This window comes from Aspergillus affinis (genome assembly GCF_023601865.1).
Source record: "Aspergillus affinis strain CMG 70 chromosome Unknown NODE_37_length_269496_cov_86_605002, whole genome shotgun sequence".
NCBI classification, from domain to species: Eukaryota; Fungi; Ascomycota; class Eurotiomycetes; order Eurotiales; family Aspergillaceae; genus Aspergillus; species Aspergillus affinis.
In genome coordinates, this window is record NW_026515818.1 from 43,696 (window position 1) to 65,707 (window position 22,012).

Below are 22,012 nucleotides of genomic sequence, written 5' to 3' on the forward strand. Positions count from 1 at the left end.
AGAACATGGATATTCACTAATCGCTAATCACGAAAACCTCATACACACGGCTACCAAGCGTCTAGAGCTCATCATGCTTCCAACCCGGTTTATTCCAATCTGCCTTGTCTTTGTCAGTGTGTAATCCGTAACACGGGATGTCGTCTGCTCCCAAGGTCGTGAATATCCCAGAGCATCTGGCCACGACTTGCACGCCGCTCCCTATGCTGCTTTCTTTGACTCTGACCGAGAACGCGGCTTGCCACTCCATGCCATCCTCGGGGGTGGGGAAGTAATGGAAATCAAAGCTGTGCACGTATTTTGGTCGCTGGCCACAGTCCTGGGCAGCAGGCCAGACGCTGTACTGACCAAAGTCATACGCGCGAAAGCCCGAGCCTTGCAGGAAGAACCGGTAGCCTTCACCTACATCCGTAAACGCGCAATGGCCTGTCCGCTTCTTCGGGACTTCCTTGATGCGCTTGATGTGGCCGCCGCCCATTGTCAGCTGGTAGACATTTTCCCCGCGGTTCCAGCGCCCTCCATACTTGAAGTTCAAAGGGTTCTCGGGGTCGAGGCCGTCGCAGCTGTGAATAATGCGGTCGAAGGAATCGTGACATTCGTCCCTATTAAAGGACGTGTATCTCGAGATGACCTCGAAGTGCACCTCGTCGGGGGTATCGCGGAAGTACGTTCTCCTGTGCTTATACCGACCGGGAGCGACCTCCTTCCACGTCAACGGGAGTTCACCTTTGCAGAAGGTGTTCCTGGCCTGGACGGCTGAGTCGACATTCGCGTAGTAATTCGACCACTCGTCGCCCTTTTTGTTGCATTCGAACTTGTTGAAATTCTCACACCGCGGATTGTAGGTCCCGAGCTCCTCGGACCGCGCGTTGATGAGCTCTTGCATTGCGAATGATGCGATTGTCGCGTGGCCCAGCTCGTTCGGATGGAAGAGCTTGCCAATGCCATCTGGTAGACCGAAGCCCCAGCTCTCGATCGCATCTTTCAACCATTCTTCCAGTTGATTTTCGTCCGCCTTTTCTCGGTCCCCGGGGCAATGGGGAGGAAGGGGCGCGCGCGGGTCGAGGTGGCGCTCTGCTAGAGCCACCGGGTTGATCGACTTGTAGATGCGCGAGCTGTACCAGAGCCTGTCCTCGGCCTGCTCGACCGCCACATCTCGTTTGCCCTCTCCAGTATACGGGGGAATGTCTTGGATCTGGGCAGTATTCGTTTTGAAAAATTGCAGGTCCGGCTGGCCGGGATCCGGGTACATACCCTTGGTCCCCGGCTGACAGAACTGGCCCCGGACGCCACTCTTGGGGAACTCGTTCCAGTCGACGGTTCGAATTCGGTATCTTAACCCGTCTTCCTCAACGACAGCGTCGATGGCCTTCCGGATCACGTCGTTGGTCCGAGTCACCAGGCTGTTGAACTTCTGACGCTTCTTCTTCGTCAAGGGCAGTGCCTCTCCAAGCCTGCCCAGGGTCCAGTCTTGGTTCAAGCCGCACTTCTCAAGGTCGGTATTGAAGAATTCGGCGTACAGAACATAGAGGACGAGACCGTTTCTACGCACATAGCCATCGAGCTTAGCGAGCACGCTTCGGATATTATCAGTTAGCAGATGTTCTAGGTTATTGTCTGCTCTCTCGAGGGCCTCGTCGCATTTCTTGTCGCTTTGGAAAGGCATCAACACGCAGCGCTTGATAATATCGGACTGTTTCTGGTTAACGAGGGAGTATGGACTTCTTACGAGGAATCTCTTACCAAACAAAGGTCGTTTCCCCCGCCGGTCAGAATGACCAGGTCCAGATCTTGACCTTCTTTCAGTCTCATGGTCTGTGCATGGATCTGCTCCGTGCGATCTCCGGAACATGCAAGGTATTGGAAGTCCGCATCCTCGGGGAAAGCCAGCTTCAATCTGGCAGGATACGATCGGTCGTACCGAGAGCATTTTATGTCGTCCTCGGTACCATTGAACAGATTGCCTGCCCCAATCCCTGCGGTGAAACTGTCCCCAAGTGCGGCCCACCGTCTGATCCATTCGAACGATTTAGGATCGTGATCGTCCCTTTTGTCTTCTCGAGGTTCAAGAACCGGGGCGTCAGAGGTCAGGGTATCATCCAGGTCGAGTGGAGCACCGACAGGAGGGACATTAGACGATAGACCAATGTCTGCGTCGGACACATCAGAGCGAGGGTATAAAGAAACAGCGGAGATGGTATGGCCAAGTAGCACAAGAAGTAGAACGCTCCATGCCAGGGGAGCCATGATAGGCGAAAGGAAGAAGGATTAAAGCCAGAAGGATTTACGGTCTGAGACCCAAAGAGGATGGATGAAAGGGAGGAAGAAGTTGTGAATTGGGGGAGAAGAAGGAGGGGAATTGGTGCTCATTATATGCTAACGTCTTACATGGATATTCCGCTCACGAAGCCAGAACGTGGCAAGATCTGTTAATTCCTGCACTGGATGGCCTGGTACCTGCGGAGATCTCCGGTCAGCTCCTCCTTTACTGCCAGGCATGGGCGGGGCACATTTCTCCCTCTCAAACTGTTCTCTTGTTGTTCATTGTATGATGATGTGACCCTTCTTGTTGTTTGGGTGGGTAAGGAGAAAAAGAATATCTACTGGAGGTAGTCTGCTTATACATTCAAGTTACAGAATGAGGGTTCAGTGAGTTTGGAAGAATGAAGCTATTCCGCTATGTACTTATCGACAAACGACGGTTCTAAAACAAGACGAAGAAAGGTTGAGAGAGAGAGAGCGAAGAAGATAGATTAGATTACTCCAGATTAATGTGACTTGAAATTCAAAGCAGATGACTAAATCTACTAGTCTGTATAAACAAAGTATTCAGAGACTTGTCTATTCATTGATGATAGTCGCACAAGCTTTTCGTCTTAGAGAATCTCCTTGATGAAATACTGGTTTGCCGGTTTGAAATGCTTGGTCCTTTTCTTGCCCATGGCTTGTCCAAGCGCCTCAATCAACGTGCCATCGTCTAAGTCCACCGCCCACACCATAGTTCCTCCTAGACAACGCTTGTTGGCAAAGTCGTATTTCATCTTCAGCGTTTCCTTGTCGTCCCAGCTGACCCACTGGTCATTGTCCCAGGTTACCATCTTCACGGCCGCCTCCTTGTCAAGAGAGACTTTGGCGCCCTCCTTGATAAGTTGATTGATCTCTTTGCCGGACAAGATTCCCTCAGTATCGGTGCACTTGCCTTTGCGGCCACCATCGCGGAAGGCACATCCCGTCGTGAGGCATTTGGGGTCCTTCATCGTGAAGCTACGGCCGTAGAAACCTAGACCTAGGACGACCCGTCCCGGATTGATGTTATTGCGCCACAGGAGTTCAAGGCCCAGGTTGATCTCGGTCATGTTCGTGTGGGCAAAGGCATAGGAACCGACTCCTCCCCTTGATTCTCTATCCCAAATACCGTCTGTCAACAGGGCGAAGGGGGATTAGCACTTTTGACAGTTCAATCCAGGAATAAGTACTCACGGATGTCATAAGTCATGATGTTAAACCAGTCCACATGGGGTTCCAGATTAGCGATATCGAATCCGCGAAGGTACCAGTAGGATGCAGGCTGGACGGGATGTTAGTCTTTGGCCCGATGAAGAAACAACAGAAAGAAAAGACCGACCAGAGTAATCGAAAGTCCAAAACGTCTTCCAGATGCATTCAAGCGCTCTCGCAGTCGCTTCAAGAAGGTTACGTAGTTCACGTAATCCTCGCGCTTTCCTCCGCGTTGGTCATCCACGGGATATTCCCAGTCCAGGTCGACCCCATCGAAGCCATTGGCCACCATGAAGTTGATCAACGATTCAGCGAAAATATTCTGGTTTGCCTCGGAGGCAGCGAGATTCGAGAACGTTGTCGCCGTATTGCCCGGATCATTGAAGGCCCAGCCCCCAATGGCAATCCACACCTCGAGGCCAGGCTGACGGGCCTTGAGAGCCGTCACTTGACGGTAGCGCGAGGCAGTGGCCGGGTCCATAGGGGCAACGCGGTAGGTCAAGGGATCGATATAGGCAAATGCAAAGTTAAGGTGCGTGTAGTACCCTAGAGGGATGTCCTCTGCAGGCATGTCTGTTTGTCGGTTGGCTTGAAGTTACTCCTTCGAGAGTAGGAATGAATCCACTTACGGTCACACTTCTTCTCTTGGTTCCAGCCTTCCCAGTATCCAATGAGTTTGGCTTTGGCCGATTCGCCTTTACATTCCGGGGATATCACCTTCTTGCCTTGACAGAAGTCCTCGGTTGTCCCTGTGAGATGAAGGTCAGAAGGTCAAGGATAACATGTACAGGGGGGAGAAGGGCAGACGAACCACAGAAGCCAAACTTGCTACAGCACACATTCAGGGGACACGTAGAAGCATTCGACCATTGGAGACCCCAGCCGGAGTCGCATTCGCTCTTGCGATCACACTGTGAGGTACAACCTTTGCCACAAAAATCGGGTCCAAAGCCGCAAACACCCTTGCCGGTCTTTTTGTCTCTATGGGTAGGTGTTAGAAACGGGCACCGACTAGAGCCTATATGAGGACACTTACAGTGGTCCGCAGCAGCCAATCTTGCAGGGACTGTCCTTCGTACAGGACGGATCGTCCTTGTCAGCTGCCACCTGGAGGTTAAAGGTAAGGGGATTGGATTCGGGGATGATAGTGGCGTAGACGCAGACAACCAGATAGCACAGAAGTAAAGGAAACAGAAAAAGGGACCCGGAAGCCTTCGCCATGGTGAACGGATGAACTATAATTGTAACAAATCCAGATAGATTCAAGAGAAGGGATGGGGATGGAGGCAGAATGCAGGCTGAAGAGCATCCTAGCCCTGGGATGCTCTTAAGTAACGACCTATTTGCACTTCTTCCACGGAAAACCCCGTTCATGATCAATTTACTGAAGATATCCGGCCAGGTCAGCCCGCAGTGACACCGGGATATTCCAAATATGAAGGCCTGTGCTACTCTCTCTGAAACCAAAGGAGCGGAAGTTCCCTGTTCATCTCTGCTTGAGTCCATTTTAAAGCCCTCGATCTTTGACCTCCGGGATCTCTCTGCTTCTCAACTTTCTCATTCCTCCACCCATTCTCTATCTCACTTCTCTCCTCTCAACAATGTATCTCCTTCATTGTCTGATCTTGCTACTGCTGGCTACAGTGTCTCTGGGACAGGCTCCGGCGGATTCCTCCCCGACTGGCCCGACTCTGCCTGGCACGGCGTCCAACTGCAACCGATGGTACAAGATCAAGAAAGGCGACGGCTGCGACTCGGTTCAGAAGTCGTTCGGGATCAGCGCCAAGGACTTTTTTGCCTGGAACCCCGATGTCTCGTCTGACTGCTTGAAGAACTTCTGGGTCGACAACGCGTACTGCGTCGGGGTTGGGCCTGTCTCCAGCGGCAGCCATAGCCACAGCCCTAGCCCTAGCCCTATCACGACTTCCTCGGACAAGACCTCACATCCTTCTTCCTCCTCCCCCTGGTCACCTCATCCTTCGGCTTCCGGTCCGACCAGCTACACATTCAATCACCCTATCACTTCGCCACCTCCGCTGCCTCCGCCCCCAACCGAGACCGCCTGGAAGACGCAGGCGGGTCAGCCAAAGGGGTGCTACAGGTGGCACAAGGTGCAGTATGGGGAGACCTGTAGAAAGATAGCGATCCGGTACAGTTTGATCACCCTGGATGAGTTCATTGCGTGGAATCCCGAGGCCGCCGTTGACTGCGACAATCTCTTCGCCGGCTGGCAGGTCTGCGTCGGCGTGTCGCAACCGATCTCCTTCCCTACCCCCATCACGGGCCCTGTGGACCCCCCGGAGCCGTCGCCGTGGACTCCAAGCACCCTCCGTCCCTTTACCTGGCCGACCACATTACCCCCAAATTTCACCCTCCCCGGCCCTTACACGCTCACGGCCATGCCAACTTCCAACGTCCAAGTCAACACTACCAAAGATTGTCGGGCCTGGTACCAGATTGACTATTATGAGACTTGCCAGAATGTGGTCAATCTCTTCGGCACATTTTCCATGCAGGATTTCCTTGCCTGGAATCCTACCCTGGGAAAAGACTGCAAGGGAATCCAAGTAAGAGCCCCATCTTTATCTCTTCGTCTTTTCTGCTTCTTACATTCTATAGAATTACTTCTGGTACTGCGTGGCTGTGCCCGGGACCCCTGCCAGCCGGACGGCGCCTCGACCGGAGCTACCGGAGCCCACGGGCCTTCTTCGCCAACCGGGAGTGGCACCCAACTGTAATCGCTGGTGGGTGGTCCTCCGGTTCGACACCTGCGACAAAATCGTCTATCGGAATGATATCGGGTTTGAAGACTTCCATAAATGGAACCCTGCCATTTCCTGGCCCAGCTGTAAAGGTCTGCGCCGTGATTCAGAGGTCTGCGTGGGGGTGGCCAACAACGAGACTATAACATCGAGTTCGTGGCCTCCTCCCCCCTATCCCACCGGTTGGAATAGCACCAGTCACGTCCCGATGACATCCTCATCGCGACTCCCACCCTCTATTCCACCCGTCTGTCCGTCGGGCACGACTTGGACTCGGTTGTCGGGTTTTACTACGAGATACGGGAATCCTCCGTCAACCTCCTGGCCTCCAGTGTCGACCATGACTTCTTGCAGCGACACGTCGAGCACTTCGAATAAGCATTGGACCAGCACTGGCATCCGCGTGAGCACGCCTCAGTCTTCTTCTAAGTCGACGGCGATCGTCCCCGCGGTTAGCCCGACCCTGATCATGACTACCCCATGCCATAGCACCGGCATCTCGCCGCCCTCAGCGTCTTCCTGGACGGACACAGATCACGATAGGACTAGCACCCACATCGACCCGAGTACGCACTGGCATTCTGCACCAACTATCGCTGGCCCCAGCGTCTCTGTTCCCGTGGTTCATCCGACCATGATTGTGAGCACTCCTTGCGCGAGCGCGAGTATGCCGCCGTCTCCCTCGTCGCCTTCCTTGACCGATACTATCATTGGCGCCCACCCTGGGACTGCTCCCGTGTCTGTATCTGGTCCGATGCCCTCGGTGACCACCGTTTGTCCCCATGACAAGGGTCATGGTACCCCTGGTTGCGGGCAGCCTTCCATGACTACCCACTCCTCGCAAGATGGAGTCCTGACTGTCACCGTGACGACGACCACCACTATCATCTGCGATACTGTCCTGGGCCATTGAGGAGGTCTCCGCATGATGTTTGATCATGGCGCGAGGATTCCTCTACTCGTTATCTGTTATGCATCCTGTATGTAGACATTTCTGCCGTCTCTCCGACATAGCATGGAGTGAACCCAATGAATAGAAGCCAGCGGGCACCGTTTCCAGTTTAGCGTGATTTTCATAGTTTAAGTGCCCTCCTCCTCTTCTTCCTCCCTCTCTCCCTCACTCTGCCTCACTCTGCAACGTCGACAAAATCACCATGGAAGACAATCTTCAGAACATCCCCGACATTCTTCGTCGGCTTTCGTATGACTGCTCGCATCTCGAGCGACTCAGCGGCGGCACCGCCAACTTTGTCTTCCGCGGCACCCTAGATCGCGACTCGGTTATAGTCAAGCATACCAAGGATTACATCGCGTCAAATCGCGATTTCAAACTGCCGGCGGAAAGATGTGTATGTTCACCCTTCTATGTAATTTGTATCCTGTATCCTGTCGAGGGCCGCTAGACAGTATGCTCTACTATCTACAGCCCCATCGGTTAATTTGATGGATTTTGATCTACACTATCGCCAAATGATTTATATATATGTACCTCTACTAATTACTACTCTCTCTATCATGAGAGAAATGCCGGGCACCCAGCTCATCGAAGAGTACATCCTCAAATCTCTCGGTGATTTCCCACCTACAACAGCCCCTACCACGGCCCCTCCAACGACCAGCTCCACCATCATTGTCAAAACGCCCCGTCTCTTGGCCTTCGACCGCCCTTCCTACACCCAGGTCATGGAGGACCTGCCCAAGTCTGTCGACCTCAAGACCCTCCTCACTAATCCGGAGATCTCCTCCCGCATCGACCGCCCCTGGGCGACCTCTCTCGGCGCCGCGCTGGGTCAGTGGCTCGGTTCGTTCCACGCGTGGACGGCGGAGTCGGCGCAGACGGAGCTCGTCCGGTCAATGGAAGAGAATGAGCTGATGCGCGATCTCAAGTTCAGTATTAACTACGAGAATGTGGTTGGGTTGGTGGATAAGTATCCGGGTCTGCTGAGCGACAGTCGAGGCGTGTTCGAGGAGGTTCGAGATCAGGCACGGAATGAATTGGGGAGAAAGGATGTTGAGGGAGCCGCGTTTGGGGTCATTCATGGGGACTTTTGGTCCGGGAAGTATGTTTCTCTCTCTCTCTCTCTCTCTCTCTCTCTCTCTCTCTCTCTTTCCCTCCTCCTTTTGTTAGTCCGACTGGGTAGACGATACCCCGAACCAAGCTAACATAGAGACTTACCGTCCTGGTATAGCGTACTCATCCCTAAAGACATACTCGACCAGCAGCAACAGAACCCAAACACCAACATGCCTCTATTCGTAATTGACTGGGAACTTGCCCAGTGCGGTGCCCGCGCGCTCGACCTCGGCCAGATGATGGCCGAGCTCTACTTCGTCAAGCACTTCCGGGACGTGGACGCGGGGCCGTGGATCATCGAGGGGCTCGCGCGCTCGTACCCTCATCTCACGGAGGCGATGGCCTACCGGGCGGCGATCCACGTCGGGGTGCATTTCATCTGCTTTGGCACGATGATCACGGACTGGGGCTCCGAGGAGCAGGTGCGCGGGGTGGTGGCGTTGGGGCGCGATTTGATTGTCAAGGGGTGGCGGAGGGAGAGGGATTGGTTTGAGGGTGGGTTCTGGAAGTGTTTGTTTCAGGGGTAGGAGGGGATGAGCTTTTCTTTCTGTCGAGTTGGTTGTGATGTGATATATCTACATACGTGGAGAACACATCCATGATACATGATCCTTGCAGGGGGGGGGGAGCAGAATGAGAGGGATGTAATGAACAATCCATCTTATTCTTATATTGATTCTTATTCTTAAGACAAATGAACCCTTGACATGACGTCTAAACTAGAAATGCAATCAAACATCTTGGTATATAGAAATACAAACGACGATTCTTTTCTTCCCCTATGTCTTCTATAGCTTCGCTCGGAATTGGCTCCGCAGGGAATCGAGTCCCGACGGTCCGTCGTAGATCTGTTGCTCTACAAGTCGAGTGTTGATCTACGCCAACGTTAGTGTCCTTTTTAATGAAATTATGGTTCAGTGCACTTACATGTTGAGGCCCTAAGTCCTGCACTCGCTCGACTCCCAGCAGTCGCATGCAGGTCTTAGTCTCGTCGGCCAGAACTGAAGACAAGGTTAGTAAACCGAAAACCTATTGGACAGGGAGAGAGAGAGAGAGAGAGAGAGAGCATACTCTGCAAGGTTCGCTTCACACCCTCCACACCACCGGCAGATAATCCCCACAGCGAGGGACGTCCGATTCCCACGCCCCTCGCGCCCAGACACAGCGCCTTCACGACGTCGGTGCCTCGCCGGATGCCGCCGTCCACCCAGACCTCCAGCTTGTCGAACACCTCCGGACAGTACTTGCGGATCTCCAGCAGCGTGTGCACGGCAGGCGGCGCCGTGTCGAGCGCGCGGCCGCCGTGGTTCGAGAGAATGATGCCCTTGACCTGTGGCGTGTGCAGCGAGGCGATGTAGGCGTCCTCGTGCGTCTGCAGACCCTTGAGGACGATGGGCAGGTCCGTGTGCTTGGCCAACCAGGGCAGCGTCTCCTTCCAGGTCAGGGACGGGTCGGTTCCGGCGAACAGCGTGCGGCCGACGCCGCCGGGCGCCTCGCTGATATCGGGAGCGTCGCTGGAGATCTTCACGGCGCTGGGGGCCGGCGCCGCCGCGCCCACCTGGTTGCCGCGCTCATCGTCCTCTCGCTTGCCCGGGACTGGCGCGTCCAAAGTCAGCACGATGAATTTGATCGCCTTCAACTTGTTGATGCGGGCCAGCATGGCCTCGCTCTTCGAACGGTCAATCTGTGCGTACAGCTGCCAGCCGAACGTCTGGTTGGGCGCCGCGTCCTTGACGATCTGCTCGGGGGTCATGGAGGCGTTGTTGGAGATGATCTGCATGGCGCCGAAGCTGCGACAGGCCTCGGCGATGCCGGCCTCGCCCGCCGGGTGACCCAGACGGGCCATGGCGGCCGGCGAGACGTAAATGGGCATGCCCAGCTTGTGACCCAGCACCGAGGTGTCGAGCTCGCAGACGGTGCAGTCGACGAACACGCGCGGCCGCAATAGGATGGAGCGGTAGACCTCGTTGTTGAAATGCTTGGTGATCTTGTCGTCCGAGGCCGAGTAGTAGTAGGCCCAGGCCTTCTTGCTCACGGTCTTGGTAGCCACTTGTTCAATGTCGTCCATGTTGAGGAGTGACTCCATGGGAGGGGGTCCCTCCTTGACCTCCTCCGCGGCCGACTCCTGCTCCGGTTTGGGGAGAGTGTTCGGATCGACGGTCCCCAGGAAGGCCTCAGGCTTGAGGTTTTCCTCGAGAATGCCGGGAGGGTGAATTGGGTCGTATTCCTCGGTGGCATCCTTGCCGGCCAGCTTCAGAATGATTTTTGAACCGCCAGGGTGCTCCGAGAGGAAGTCGGTGACCTGGTAACCGGGGATTTCGAGTCAATCAAGAGGGCCATTGCGGGCGTGGGGGTGAACCGCGTACATCGTATACTTTGTTATACAGGATCACCCAGCAACTCTGCGGAGTATTGTGTTTGGCAACTAGATACGCCCGAATTCTTGTTAGCCATCAATGCAAGCGGAAATCAATGCTCCGAGGAGCAGTTTCGGGCGAGACATACTCTCGGCCGCGTCGAAGACTTTGGCCATTTTGGTGCAAAAGTGGGAGCGTGGGGGTTCGTTATTGGGGGGAATGCGGAGAAAGACGGCGGGGTATGGCGGCAGATTGAAGGGGAGGGACGGGGGGGGGAGAGATAGAGAGAGGGGGAGAGGGAGAGAGAAGGTGTGTAAGAGAGGAAGAGAGAGGAAGAGAAGGAGATGAAGTAGAAGAAGAAGGAGAAGAGAAGAAAGAAGCGAAAATGCATCGACCGGGCCTCCCTCCGCATCTCCAAGAAATCACGACAAGAATGGGGTCGGCGTGGTTCAAATCGGGAAATGTCAAAAGCCGACTGGACGGGATTAGAGAAGCGCCGGTGGTGATTGGTGGACAATTGGTCGTGGCTCTATCGCGTGGGGCGGTGGCAATACTCAATATGCGGTGTAGGTCACTCACAGACTCGTCAGTCGGACTCGTCACCCGCGCGCTCTCTCTCCCCGGGTCAGCTGCGACCGACCAACTCAACTCGCCCAAGTATTTCTTCGCGCTCTCTCCTCCTCCTCGCCTTTTCGTCTGTCCGTATCGCTCGTGGCCCGCCTCCGTGTCACCTCGCTGCAAAGTGCTGCACTCTTCCCTTCTAATCCGCCCATCCTTTCTGTGACACGTCGCCATGTTCGAGGTGCGTCCGTGAGATCTCTGTTGGCTCCGTCGCCTTCGTCGTCTAGTCTAACCCCGTCGCGTCATGTCCAGCGTCGTGCGGCCGATCGCTATCGTCTGCGCATGCACCGCGCCCGCACCGTCAACCTGACCTCCGACGAGATTGTCGAAGTGCGAGCCGCCCAGCGCACCTTCGAGGGCGCCTACGTCCGCACGGCCTTGTCCCAGTTCTCCTTCGCCCTCGTCGTCCTCAAGATCTTCACCCACGAGTTCTACAGTACTGGTGCTCTATTTGCCATCTACGGCACCGGCGTTCTCATCATCGGCCTCTTCCGCCGCCAGCAGGGCAACCGTCAGTTCTTCTCCGAGGTGGGAGAGGACGGCGTGCATCGTCACAAATTCCGCACCAGCGGCAATGCCGTCGTCGTCCTGACCGCTCTGAGTATCGCTGCCTACGCCACGCTCATCGCTCTCACCGTGCGTTTAGATCGTTAGGCAAGATCGGAGTCGAGGGGATGTACATCGTACGATAAGCCTATATCTAATTCCCTCCCCCCTCCCCCCCTGCGTAACCACCGACCGCCAAGACTCCCGCACTATGCGACCCTCGGATGGCCCCGATCCCTTCGTGGGAGTATAGTAGATTTGAGGCGGGACGAGCAAGGCGACGAAGGAGGAGCGGAAATCATCATGAGGCCCTCACTCTGACCCCACCAGACGGAAGCGTGCGACCTTGCCAAGCGTAGTCAGCATCCTGACGACGCGGTGACGAGATTGGGGCGTAGTGGTTTTGCTTTTTTTTTTTTATCCTCTTTTCCTTTTTTACCCCATACATCTCGGCGCCCCAGCAGAAGAAGATAAAAAAAAGGGTGGGACAGAGGATGCTTGGTTACACCACAGCTCGTTGGGTTCCCCAGTGCCAAGAGGCTCCTACTAGATCCTCGATCTATCCAAGGCACATATATACATACATGCCTAGATACCAGACTCCAGGCAGCCGCAAGGAAAGACCTGGGAGGAGAGGGATGTCAGAAACACGTAGGGTCTCCCCGGACGGGCTGCAAGGGGAGGATGAAATGAAGTCAACTGCAAACCCAAGTTCCAAGGCCGGTAGAACTACTCCGTATTAGGGTCTCTCAACCTGCCGCCAAGCATTCTGGATCGTTGGTACTTCCCTGCATCGAACAAAGCCAAGGCTGACGGTCTTTGTCTGTTGGGAAAAGGAGGGCAGGTCTCTCGTTGGTTACTTATAACCCCCGGAACCATCGGCGTGGATGCGCTTTACATCATTCGGCGCGACGTCAAAAGATCCACCGTGACTTCATCGGCCTCCAGACCGGCTTATATGAGCGCACTTCGTCCTTGATTGGCCTGGATTCAATCGGATTGGCGATATCTTTTTCTTATCGATCGGGCATTTCCAATCACTCACCCCCCGTGAACAAGTCATTGGCAGAGAGAGCGAGAGAACCATCTTCATTCTGCAAGAGAAACGACGCGAGAGCGACAGAGATCGAGCGTAGTAGAAGAGGAAGAGAAAAGGAAGAGGTGGGAAGTGACGTTGTTGACTCATCCGCTTTTTCCTCCCCCCATTTTTCTTTTTTTTGCCCTCGCCTTTTTGTGCCCCTCTTCCATCTCGCACTTCGTCGCTGTCCTTCTCTTCGCCTCTTGAGACGACCGACGCATCGCATCTCTACCTCCTTCTATTCTTTATCTTCTATCTTCAATCTTTTCTCTCCCCTCCCCCCACCTTCAATAGAACTCGGCTGCAATCCCTGCGCCGCCGGCGGGGATGGCCCAGCATACCGACATCGCACGTTCAGCAATCATGACCTCCGCTTCCAATCCCGACTCCCAACATCGAAATGGAGCCTCGTCTTCCAACGGGAGTGTCCGACCCGGTCCCGGGAAGGACGCGACTCTAATGCCTCCCGCGAAGACTCTGGTCGGGCGAGCGCTAGGCAACGAACTGCATGCCGATGCCCACAGGGGATCGCACGCCTCCAAGGACGGTGTCGGCTGTGCCCTAAGTGACACTCCGATTTCTACCGCTCCTTCGTCTCCACAGTTGTAGGTGCCGCCTCTCTTTCTCGTCGTTCGTTGGATGGTTGGATCGGCAATTGGGGTTGTATTGTGTATTGTCTCGGGCTATTATCACCCCGGACAAATATCAAACGAACGATGGATGACGATCCCCGCGAGCTTACTTTTTCTTGGGTCATATTTCTTTTTTATCCTTGTTTCATTCTTTACTTGCTGGATTTTGTTTTTATCTAATAAGTCTTGGCTCGACCACTAATGTGCTCCCCTCCCCACTCCTTTAGTCACGCCGAAAACACTCCGTCCTCAACCCCCAGCCGCGTTCGCGCAACCACCCTTGATATCCCGGGTCTCACCAAATCCAAGGTTTCTCCCGACGGTCGCATTGCCCAGCGAGATGTCGGCGCCAAACTGGTCATCGTCATGGTTGGCCTCCCCGCGCGGGGCAAGAGCTACGTAACCAAGAAGCTGGCTCGGTACCTGAATTGGCTTCAGCACGATACCGAGATCTTCAACGTGGGTGAGCGCCGGCGTGTGGCCGCCGGTAAATCGCCCTCTCCGCTCGGACGACACAGGGATCACCGCACCAGCTCCATCCACAAGGATCTTGTCGATTCGGTGCGACGTCTCAGCGTCAGTGTCGGAGCGATGAACTCGCCGTCCTATCAAGAACGGGCGCCGTCCGTTGCGGTGGTCACTTCGCCCCCGGAGGAGCTTGAAAATCCTTTACCTCCCCCTGCCGTTCCGTCGAAGATCCTCATCAACGGCAAAGAGGAGGGGGCACCTAGTCTCTCCAACGGAAGCTCCGTCATTCCCGCCGAACTCGCCGAACCGCAAGACCAGCTGGCAATGAAGGAGGCGTCGCCGGAACCTCTGGACCAATCCGCCAGCTTCTTCGACCCCCAAAACCAACATGCCGTGAAGCTGAGAGAGCAAGTGGCCCTGGACACCCTAGACGAGCTGTTGAACTATATCCTAGACGACGGCGGCAGCGTCGGGATTCTCGACGCCACGAACAGCACCATGGAGCGCCGCAAAGCCATCGTTGACCATATTCGCAAACGTGCTGGGCCCGAGCTTGGCATTCTGTTCCTGGAAAGTAGCTGTGTTGACCAAGAGTTGCTCGAAGCCAATATGCGCCTGAAGCTGTCGGGCCCCGACTACAAAGAGCAGAACCCCGTCAAGGCGCTAGAAGACTTCAAAAAGCGTGTTGCCCTATACGAACGGTCATACGTCCCGCTAGGCGATTACGAGGAAAAGCACGGGATGGCCTACATCCAGATGATTGATGTCGGCCGCAAGGTGGTGTCCCACCAGACTCACGGCTTCCTCTCCTCGCAGGTGGTTTACTACCTCCTCAATTTCAACCTTTCCCCTCGTCAGATCTGGATCACGAGACACGGCGAAAGCAAGGATAACCAGGCCGGGCGCATCGGAGGCGACTCGGAACTGAGTGAGAACGGCCACCGGTACGGCAAGGCGCTCGCCAAGTTCATCGATCACCAGCGCAAGCAATGGGAGACCGTGCAGAGACAGAAGGAGATCATGGGACAATTCCCTCCGCGGGCCGGGGACAGCACGCCCCCGAACCCGTCGTACATCCCCAGGGATCGGCCTCGTAACTACTGTGTGTGGTCCTCCATGATGCAGCGATCGGTGCAGACCGTCGACTATTTCAACGAAGACGACTACGACGTCAAGCAGATGAAGATGTTGGACGAACTGTACGCCGGCATGATGGAAGGCATGACGTATGACGAGATCCGAGAGAAGTTCCCCGAGGAGTACGCCGCGCGCCGCAAGGAGAAGCTGTATTATCGATACCCCGGGCCAGGCGGAGAAGGCTATCTCGACGTGATCAACCGACTCCGTATGGTGATCATCGAAGTAGAGCGAATGACCGACCACGTCTGCCTGGTGACTCATCGGTCGGTGGCTCGCGTTCTGCTGGCGTACTTCATGGGCCTGAAGCGCGACGAAGTGGCCGGGCTGGACGTGCCGTTGGGCATGCTGTACATGTTGGAGCCTAAGCCGTACGGCGTTGACTTTAAGGCCTACCGATATAACCCGGATACCGATTGGTTTGACCACATCCCCGATTTCGCGTTGTGTCAAGCGACGGCGCATTGAAGCGTTGACCATCCCCTGCAACCATCTGGGAATGAGGCTTCTCTCGGGTCGCATGTCTCCTGATTTTATCTTCTTGAATTGGCTTTTCCCCCATTCTCTCTTCCGACCTGCGCTCTTCCTTCGCAACTCTGGAACTCCGGATTTGTTATCTTTTTATGACTCTGTTAACGAATGATTCTGGCTACGACATTATTATCACAGCCCTCGTGAGGGGGGTTGTGTTAGACATTTGTCATTCTATGTCCTTGGGGTGTTATGGTTGCTTATACGGCGTTGATCTATTATGCATTTTATCTTCTTTGTACTGTTTTCTTCTTGCCCAGGACTGTATGCATTCAGCAAGACGCTCGGTTTTCTCCTTTACGGCCTCTCCCTCTATTACCAGTGTCCTGTTTTATGCTCAGGCGCTGGACGGGTGGCAAGTCTTCCTTTAGATTCTCCTTCGTGTCTTTTACCTTCCATTTCCACGCCACTCTTCTTTTTTCTATTATAGCTGCATAGCATCCGAGGCGTTTGGGTGAAGATTTCGCTCGGCCGGGGTCTGTCCCTACACGCATCTGCTCATGCAAGGCCTTACCTATTTTCGCGATTTAATTTCCAAGGAGACTGCCGGGGAAGGTTGATTAGAAGGCAACGAGCATGGCTCTGATTTACCTGCGTACCCACTGTAGGTATGTCCCGTTGAGCACATATAGTTCATTTTTCTGCATGTATGAACGGAACGTGCATCCTCCAGTTCGGTAATCGCATACATAGACCCAAAGGTTTCTCAGTCTTTTCCTTTGTAGAAGAAAATATACGGTTAGGCATTCGCCTTGACGCGATCAAAGGCCTCAAGGAAGGCTTCGGGCTCGTTGGCGCCCTCGATGGCATACTCCCCTTGCACAGTGAAATAGGGCACACCCGTCACCAGCCGTCTCTGCGCCCGATACGCCTCCACATCGACCTCTTGACCACCCTCTTCCGATCCCAGAAACCTTTCCACCTCGGCGCGATCCAGGCCCGCCGTCTGTGCCGCCTCCAGCAGCACCTGCCGATCCGTAATGTTCTTCTCCTCCTCGAAATATGCCCGGAACAGGCGCTCCACGACCCGCGTCTGCAATCCGCCCACTACGTCCGACTGCACCGGAGCCGCTCCTTCCCTCTCTTTCTTCTCCAGCTGCCCGGCATACCACAGCAGCCGGTGCGAGTCTCGCGTGTTCCCGGTGCGCCCACCGTAGCGGAACGTGATTCCCTCGGCGTCGCCAACGGCCGACAAGCGCTGGAAGATGGCGGCAGTGCGGTCGGCGCCGAATTTGCTCTTGTAGAATTCCGTCTTGTCGACGCCCGGGCAGGTGGTGCTGTTAGGGTTCAGATAGAAGGCGTGCCAGGTCAGCGTGAAGGTATCGGCCGGGTGGGTGGTTTTATGGGTTGCGATGGCGCGCGAGAGGCGGCGGAATCCGACGTAGCACCACTGGATTTCCAATTAGTTGGGTGGGTTTGAAAGAGGGGGGAAGGACGTACTGGACAGATGGTGTCGGAGATGATTTGGATGCTGATGTTGGTCATGATGGATAGATCTGTTGGTTAGAATTGAATGGCGAGGGATGTATACAGATCGGACTGCTGCGGGTAGTCGTAGATTTATATTTTCACATGGAGACATATGGTTGATTTGTCAGCGGGCATCGATGGGGTTCTTTGGCTTCATAATGGCGAGTTGACGGATTAATGAAAGGGTAGAGAGATTTGGACCCATCAGCCATTCGTTACTGAGCCGTAATGACTGCATGAGGTCAGGACTGGCTGGGGAGTGCGACGAGAGGAAGCTCCAGTCGCACGGGGGGGTGAGCAGGCGCGATGACATCATGTTGAGATCTGCAAATCCGGGGAAGGAAAAAAAAAAGGAAAAGAAGGAAAAAAAAAACAAAAGGCACCGCGATCAGCTGACTTCCATCACGGGGTTCTTCTTTTCTCTTTAAAGGCACCTTTCAATCTTCATGACTGTCTTTTCTTCTCTCGCGCTGTCGCTTCTACCTCTCCCTCTTCGCTAGAGCCCCAGGAGCCAGTCCAGTCCAGTCCACACCTCCTCCATGACCTCTCGCTTTCTTGATCGCTGTCATGATTCCCTCTGGTGTTCCCTCCATGGCATCATCCTTAACATCCCGCCTACTCGCCTGCCCCTCTTTCCAGCTCTAGCAGGCTCGGTCTGGTTCCTGACTCTGGCTTCGCTGCTCCTCACCTGGATTGCCCGGGGGATGCCTCAATATCCCGGGCAGAGTAACCCCCATGTTGCGTTCGTCTTTCCCCCAATCGTTGCGCGATACGATTCATCCAAGACCGAGTCGTGCTGACCATCTCCGGAAATACAGCTTCATATCCGACATCGCCTCGTTTGAACTCAAACCGTTATTCCTCGTAGGCGCCTCCATCACCGCCGTAGGATTTGCCTTTACCGTCGCGACGGTGCACGTCGTCCGCTATGAACCCGGCTTCGCCTTGGTCCGATGTCCCGCGGTACACTCTTCCACTGCTACTACCGGCCATGAAGAACCCCCGCTTGCGCCAGGCAACAACGATGACGATGCAAACCCCAACTCCCACGCCCATCCCCACTTGAATGAACACGATGGCGACGATGACGAGGACCACGAAACCACCAAGACCCTCAAGGTCGTCTCGCTGCTGGCTATCTTTGCCGCTAGCGTCGCCAGTACCGCCCTCATCTTGCTGGGCGTCATGGACACCTTCCGTTACAAGCGCTTGCATCATCTCTTTCTCCGCATCTGCTTCTCCGGGCTCGCCGTGCAATCAGCCTGCACCGCCATCGTCTATTCCAACGAGGTCCTCGGCTTCGTCTCCTATGTCTACCATCTAGGTATTTGGCAACATGATTGGGGGAAAAGAAGCCAACGCGTGAGAGTCTTGTACGTCTCCCCCCCCCCGTTTTCCGCCGGCCTCTTCTTCACCCACTATTCTTGTTTGTTTTTTTTTTTGAATGTTCAATTATGCGTGCGAGTGACGTTTCACCACTTGCTGACTGATGACTGGCACCAACACGAACAGCGCCTCGCTCTCGACGGCCCTGATCCTCGTCGAAGTCTTCCTCGCCGCCGCGTTCATATCCCTCACCGTCTCCGAGGAGAATCCCATCTCCACCTACCGCACGGCCGGTATCCTGGAATGGATCATTGCGTTCCTGGGCACCGTCTATCTATGGCTGTTCTGTGGCTTTTTGGACCGGTATGTTGGCCCCGTTACTGCTCTGTTTCTTGACTTGCTCGCGTTCGTTCTATCTATTATACATACATCTGAAACACGAACTGATTAATGCAGAACGAATTTCGACACTTGCGTGCCCAGTGTCCTGTATCGCCCTCCGTCGCACAGGAAACCCTCCGGGCAAGTGCTCGGCTCGTCTGCGAGTGCTCTCCCTCTATCACCCGACCCGGGCCTCGATCCGGAACGTGCCCCGTTACTGGCTCATGTAGAAGGAGCAAAATATACATAGAAACGACTTTAATGAATTTTTGTATACGCGTCATGACTCCCCCTTCTCCACTACCTACCCTCTTCTCAGTGTGTGTATATATATATATACATGAAAAGATAAAGAAATTTTTGACAGAAAGCTTGAATCCTGCAGTAAGCCCTTCTTCCCATGTAGTCATTCTGCAAGGGTATCCAGACTCGGATCCTAGGTGAAATTCCCGGACGCGGGGTTAATCACTTCATTCTGGTCGGTGACGGACGCATGCGTCAATTTCAGGGAAAGAAAAAAAAAACCCCCGGAAGAAAAGGGACGGAAAATTTCCAAAGCAAACACGGTTGTCGTACATAAGAATACACACGCCGATCATTCTTCTTTAGAGGGCGTTCGTTGATACAAGTTGTACATATTCGTCATCCATGCAAGGGCGGTTTTGTTGCTCAAGCTCTCTCACAGCGTCTGACCTCCTTGATTGACCAGGAGCATGTTACCGGGAGTCTGGACCGGAGCCATATCAAGGGGAGACTGCTGACTCCTGATCTTCTCAAGAGTAGAGGAATACTGCGGTGGTTGGCCGTTAGCACCGTGGGATAAGCGAAATGCCGACGCATCGTGCTCGGGAATTGGGGTTACACATACCTTGAAGGCAAAGTTCAGCACCAGAGCCACTGCCAATCCAATACACACCACGATCGGGCCGAACGTATTGTCGAGATCGCGTCCGCTTCGTTGCCGGATCAGTCGGGCCCGCTTCTCATACATATACCAGCCCCAGGCAGCGGAGAAGATGGCAAAGCCAGTGTAGACGATGGACAGGGCGCGGGCGATATCGTTGTGTTTTCCCGCCGCGTTGTACAATCCCAGAGACAGCGAGGAGAGCAGGATACTAATATGGAGCCACTTGATGAACGTGCGCTGGTTAGCGAGCCACACCTTGCTCTCCACGCGCACGGGACCCGAGTCTTTGATCCACGTTCCTGGCTCCCGGATGCCGGGAGGCAGGGGCGCCGACGTGTCCTGTGGACGATGGGAACGGGAGAGGGGAAACCCGGGGAACAGCGAGGCCAGGCGGGACAGGTTCATGGGCTTCGATTCCGGCTGCTCGACTGCGGGCTCCTGGGGTTGCGGCTGCTCGCGCTCTTCCGGGACTGGCGCCGCTATTTGAGACGTCTGTCGCGGTCGCGATGAAGACTCTAGCTCCGAGATGCGAGTCACGGGAGATCCGACCATGGGCTTAACCGTTGGACTCGCCTTGGTCCCTAGGAAGCTGCCGACTGCCATCTCTTCCTCGGCGCGTTTGGCTAGTCGCTCTTGTTCCTCGTGCCACGCAGTTTCGGGATCCTTTCGGATGTCGTTCTCCATCTCCCCAAGCCAGAAGGGAAAGCTGTTCACATGGTCTTCAAAGAGCTGGGCAACGCCATGGACAAATTTAGAGAAACGAGGGGCTTCCTTCACGAGATGAGACACCATGAGATCGTTCACCCACTCCGCTTTGTGTGCAGTGGGCCCTCTCAGTTTGATCTCCAGCAGGCCGTAGGGAAAGCGGACGATCTCTCCGGTTCGAATGGTGCCGAAGGGATATTCCATCCCGGCCTCATCGATATCCGTGCGATGCCATTCATTGCTATCCCGACAGGGACGTTCGGTGTCGAGGCTGTCTTCCCGAATCAGGGCCAGATTCGTATCGAGGGAGATGCGAATTCGGTCGTCGCCCGGAATCTGGAAAGCCGTTCGCGTGTAGTTGGCCCGGAGCATCGGCTGCAGATTGTACTCCTTGACGAACGACTGTAGTTCACTGACATCCTTCTTGAACGACTCTGCTTCCCCTGTTTCACCGTTGGCGTTGCCCTCCATACGGTGAACCTTTTTATCGAACCGATACTCCCCCTCCAGGAATTCCTTCACATGCTTTTGTTTCAACTGCACCCGGACTTCCCGACTGCGATCATCGTCCATGACGACCTTCTTTTCCAAAAAGATGGCAGGCTTGTCCTTCAGATTTCCGGTCCATCGGAGCCTCAAAGAACCAGCTTCGGGCGCCCGGGCAACCTTCTGCGTGTAGAGATCGAACTGCGGGTCGTCAAAGTAGAGGGATGTGATCGTAGGGTCGTCGGGGAGGGTCTCGGGCTCCTTAGACGTTCCCGGATTATAAATGAGGACGGGCAGTCGTCGCAAAATGTAAGTTTTCACCTCCAAGACGTTATCGGGATGCACCCAGAACTTGAATGATGAGTATGACTCCTGGCCAAAACGCGGCGCCTCGGGGTCTTTGGCCTCGGCATCGCTTTGGCTAAGGATTTCGCGAACAAACGAGTACATCACCGACAGCCGACGAACCAGGGGGGAGTAGTCCTCCGAGTTGAACGGCAGCTGTGACAGACGCACTTGCAGTAGAGGTCGAACACGGTATCGAGCCCCCCGCTTGCGATCATGTTTTTTGGCCGCCTTGAGGAATCCAGTGAAGTTAATGCGACTGTATTTTTCTAGCTCGCTTACTTCTCTCGTGATGCCATCGAGTTCTTGAAGGACTTCGGACGCCACCGAGCGCCGCGTGGTCTCGTCGGTGACGGCCGGTGTCTCCTGGTCGGTGTCCGGTGCCAACGGCCGCAACTTCGATTCGCACTCGGAGGTTCGCTCCCTCAATTGCTGAGAGGTCGCCACCTGAAAAGCATTGACCTTGTCCAGCTGGACGTTGATCAGTTCCTGCACGAAGGCCTCCTCATCTTGTTCGGTCCATTGGCTGCTGTCCGAGTCACTTCCGTCTCCAGTGACATCATGTTCCTTCAAGAGGACTTTCAGTCGGTGGTAGTCAATGTATTTTCCACTCCACGGGGCGTAGGTGGATGTTTTCAGTGTTTTGCCAAAACGCATGGCCACGGGCGATGAATCCTGAAGTTATGAC

At 54.8% G+C, this 22,012-nt stretch overlaps 10 protein-coding genes across 10 annotated transcripts; 5 read left to right on the forward strand and 5 right to left on the reverse strand.

Moving 5' to 3' along the window:
* Nucleotides 1-61: 61 nt before the first annotated feature.
* On the reverse strand, nucleotides 62-2,247 carry KD926_006733 (SGNH hydrolase; the record flags this gene model as incomplete). The annotated part of the gene is made up of 2 exons (XM_053099737.1): nucleotides 62-1,693; nucleotides 1,744-2,247. The coding sequence occupies 2 exons, from the start codon at nucleotides 2,245-2,247 to the stop codon at nucleotides 62-64; spliced, it is 2,136 nt and encodes a 711-aa protein (XP_052956476.1).
* Nucleotides 2,248-2,876: 629 nt separating this feature from the next.
* On the reverse strand, nucleotides 2,877-4,719 carry KD926_006734 (glycoside hydrolase; the record flags this gene model as incomplete). Its single annotated transcript, XM_053099738.1, has 6 exons — nucleotides 2,877-3,418; nucleotides 3,481-3,568; nucleotides 3,626-4,071; nucleotides 4,128-4,247; nucleotides 4,310-4,479; nucleotides 4,535-4,719. The coding sequence occupies 6 exons, from the start codon at nucleotides 4,717-4,719 to the stop codon at nucleotides 2,877-2,879; spliced, it is 1,551 nt and encodes a 516-aa protein (XP_052956477.1).
* A 380-nt stretch (nucleotides 4,720-5,099) lies between these two features.
* Nucleotides 5,100-7,173, forward strand: KD926_006735 (LysM peptidoglycan-binding domain-containing protein; the record flags this gene model as incomplete). Its single annotated transcript, XM_053099739.1, has 2 exons — nucleotides 5,100-6,065; nucleotides 6,118-7,173. The coding sequence occupies 2 exons, from the start codon at nucleotides 5,100-5,102 to the stop codon at nucleotides 7,171-7,173; spliced, it is 2,022 nt and encodes a 673-aa protein (XP_052956478.1).
* Nucleotides 7,174-7,414: 241 nt separating this feature from the next.
* KD926_006736 (uncharacterized protein) lies at nucleotides 7,415-8,861 on the forward strand (the record flags this gene model as incomplete). Its single annotated transcript, XM_053099740.1, has 3 exons — nucleotides 7,415-7,609; nucleotides 7,800-8,320; nucleotides 8,450-8,861. 3 exons carry the CDS (start codon nucleotides 7,415-7,417, stop codon nucleotides 8,859-8,861), a joined length of 1,128 nt encoding a protein of 375 aa, XP_052956479.1.
* Nucleotides 8,862-9,122: 261 nt separating this feature from the next.
* Nucleotides 9,123-10,867, reverse strand: KD926_006737 (FMN-dependent alpha-hydroxy acid dehydrogenase; the record flags this gene model as incomplete). Its single annotated transcript, XM_053099742.1, has 5 exons — nucleotides 9,123-9,209; nucleotides 9,262-9,335; nucleotides 9,406-10,636; nucleotides 10,701-10,759; nucleotides 10,840-10,867. The coding sequence occupies 5 exons, from the start codon at nucleotides 10,865-10,867 to the stop codon at nucleotides 9,123-9,125; spliced, it is 1,479 nt and encodes a 492-aa protein (XP_052956480.1).
* Nucleotides 10,868-11,124: 257 nt separating this feature from the next.
* Nucleotides 11,125-11,966, forward strand: KD926_006738 (uncharacterized protein; the record flags this gene model as incomplete). The annotated part of the gene is made up of 2 exons (XM_053099743.1): nucleotides 11,125-11,415; nucleotides 11,565-11,966. The coding sequence occupies 2 exons, from the start codon at nucleotides 11,125-11,127 to the stop codon at nucleotides 11,964-11,966; spliced, it is 693 nt and encodes a 230-aa protein (XP_052956481.1).
* Nucleotides 11,967-13,299: 1,333 nt separating this feature from the next.
* KD926_006739 (6-phosphofructo-2-kinase PFK26) lies at nucleotides 13,300-15,641 on the forward strand (the record flags this gene model as incomplete). The annotated part of the gene is made up of 2 exons (XM_053099744.1): nucleotides 13,300-13,541; nucleotides 13,796-15,641. 2 exons carry the CDS (start codon nucleotides 13,300-13,302, stop codon nucleotides 15,639-15,641), a joined length of 2,088 nt encoding a protein of 695 aa, XP_052956482.1.
* An 802-nt stretch (nucleotides 15,642-16,443) lies between these two features.
* KD926_006740 (DsbA family oxidoreductase) lies at nucleotides 16,444-17,189 on the reverse strand (the record flags this gene model as incomplete). Its single annotated transcript, XM_053099745.1, has 2 exons — nucleotides 16,444-17,094; nucleotides 17,145-17,189. 2 exons carry the CDS (start codon nucleotides 17,187-17,189, stop codon nucleotides 16,444-16,446), a joined length of 696 nt encoding a protein of 231 aa, XP_052956483.1.
* A 524-nt stretch (nucleotides 17,190-17,713) lies between these two features.
* Nucleotides 17,714-19,131, forward strand: KD926_006741 (uncharacterized protein; the record flags this gene model as incomplete). Its single annotated transcript, XM_053099746.1, has 4 exons — nucleotides 17,714-17,916; nucleotides 17,993-18,547; nucleotides 18,687-18,863; nucleotides 18,957-19,131. 4 exons carry the CDS (start codon nucleotides 17,714-17,716, stop codon nucleotides 19,129-19,131), a joined length of 1,110 nt encoding a protein of 369 aa, XP_052956484.1.
* A 429-nt stretch (nucleotides 19,132-19,560) lies between these two features.
* KD926_006742 (SPX domain protein) lies at nucleotides 19,561-21,981 on the reverse strand (the record flags this gene model as incomplete). Its single annotated transcript, XM_053099747.1, has 1 exon — nucleotides 19,561-21,981. The coding sequence occupies one exon, from the start codon at nucleotides 21,979-21,981 to the stop codon at nucleotides 19,561-19,563; it is 2,421 nt and encodes an 806-aa protein (XP_052956485.1).
* Nucleotides 21,982-22,012: the final 31 nt, after the last annotated feature.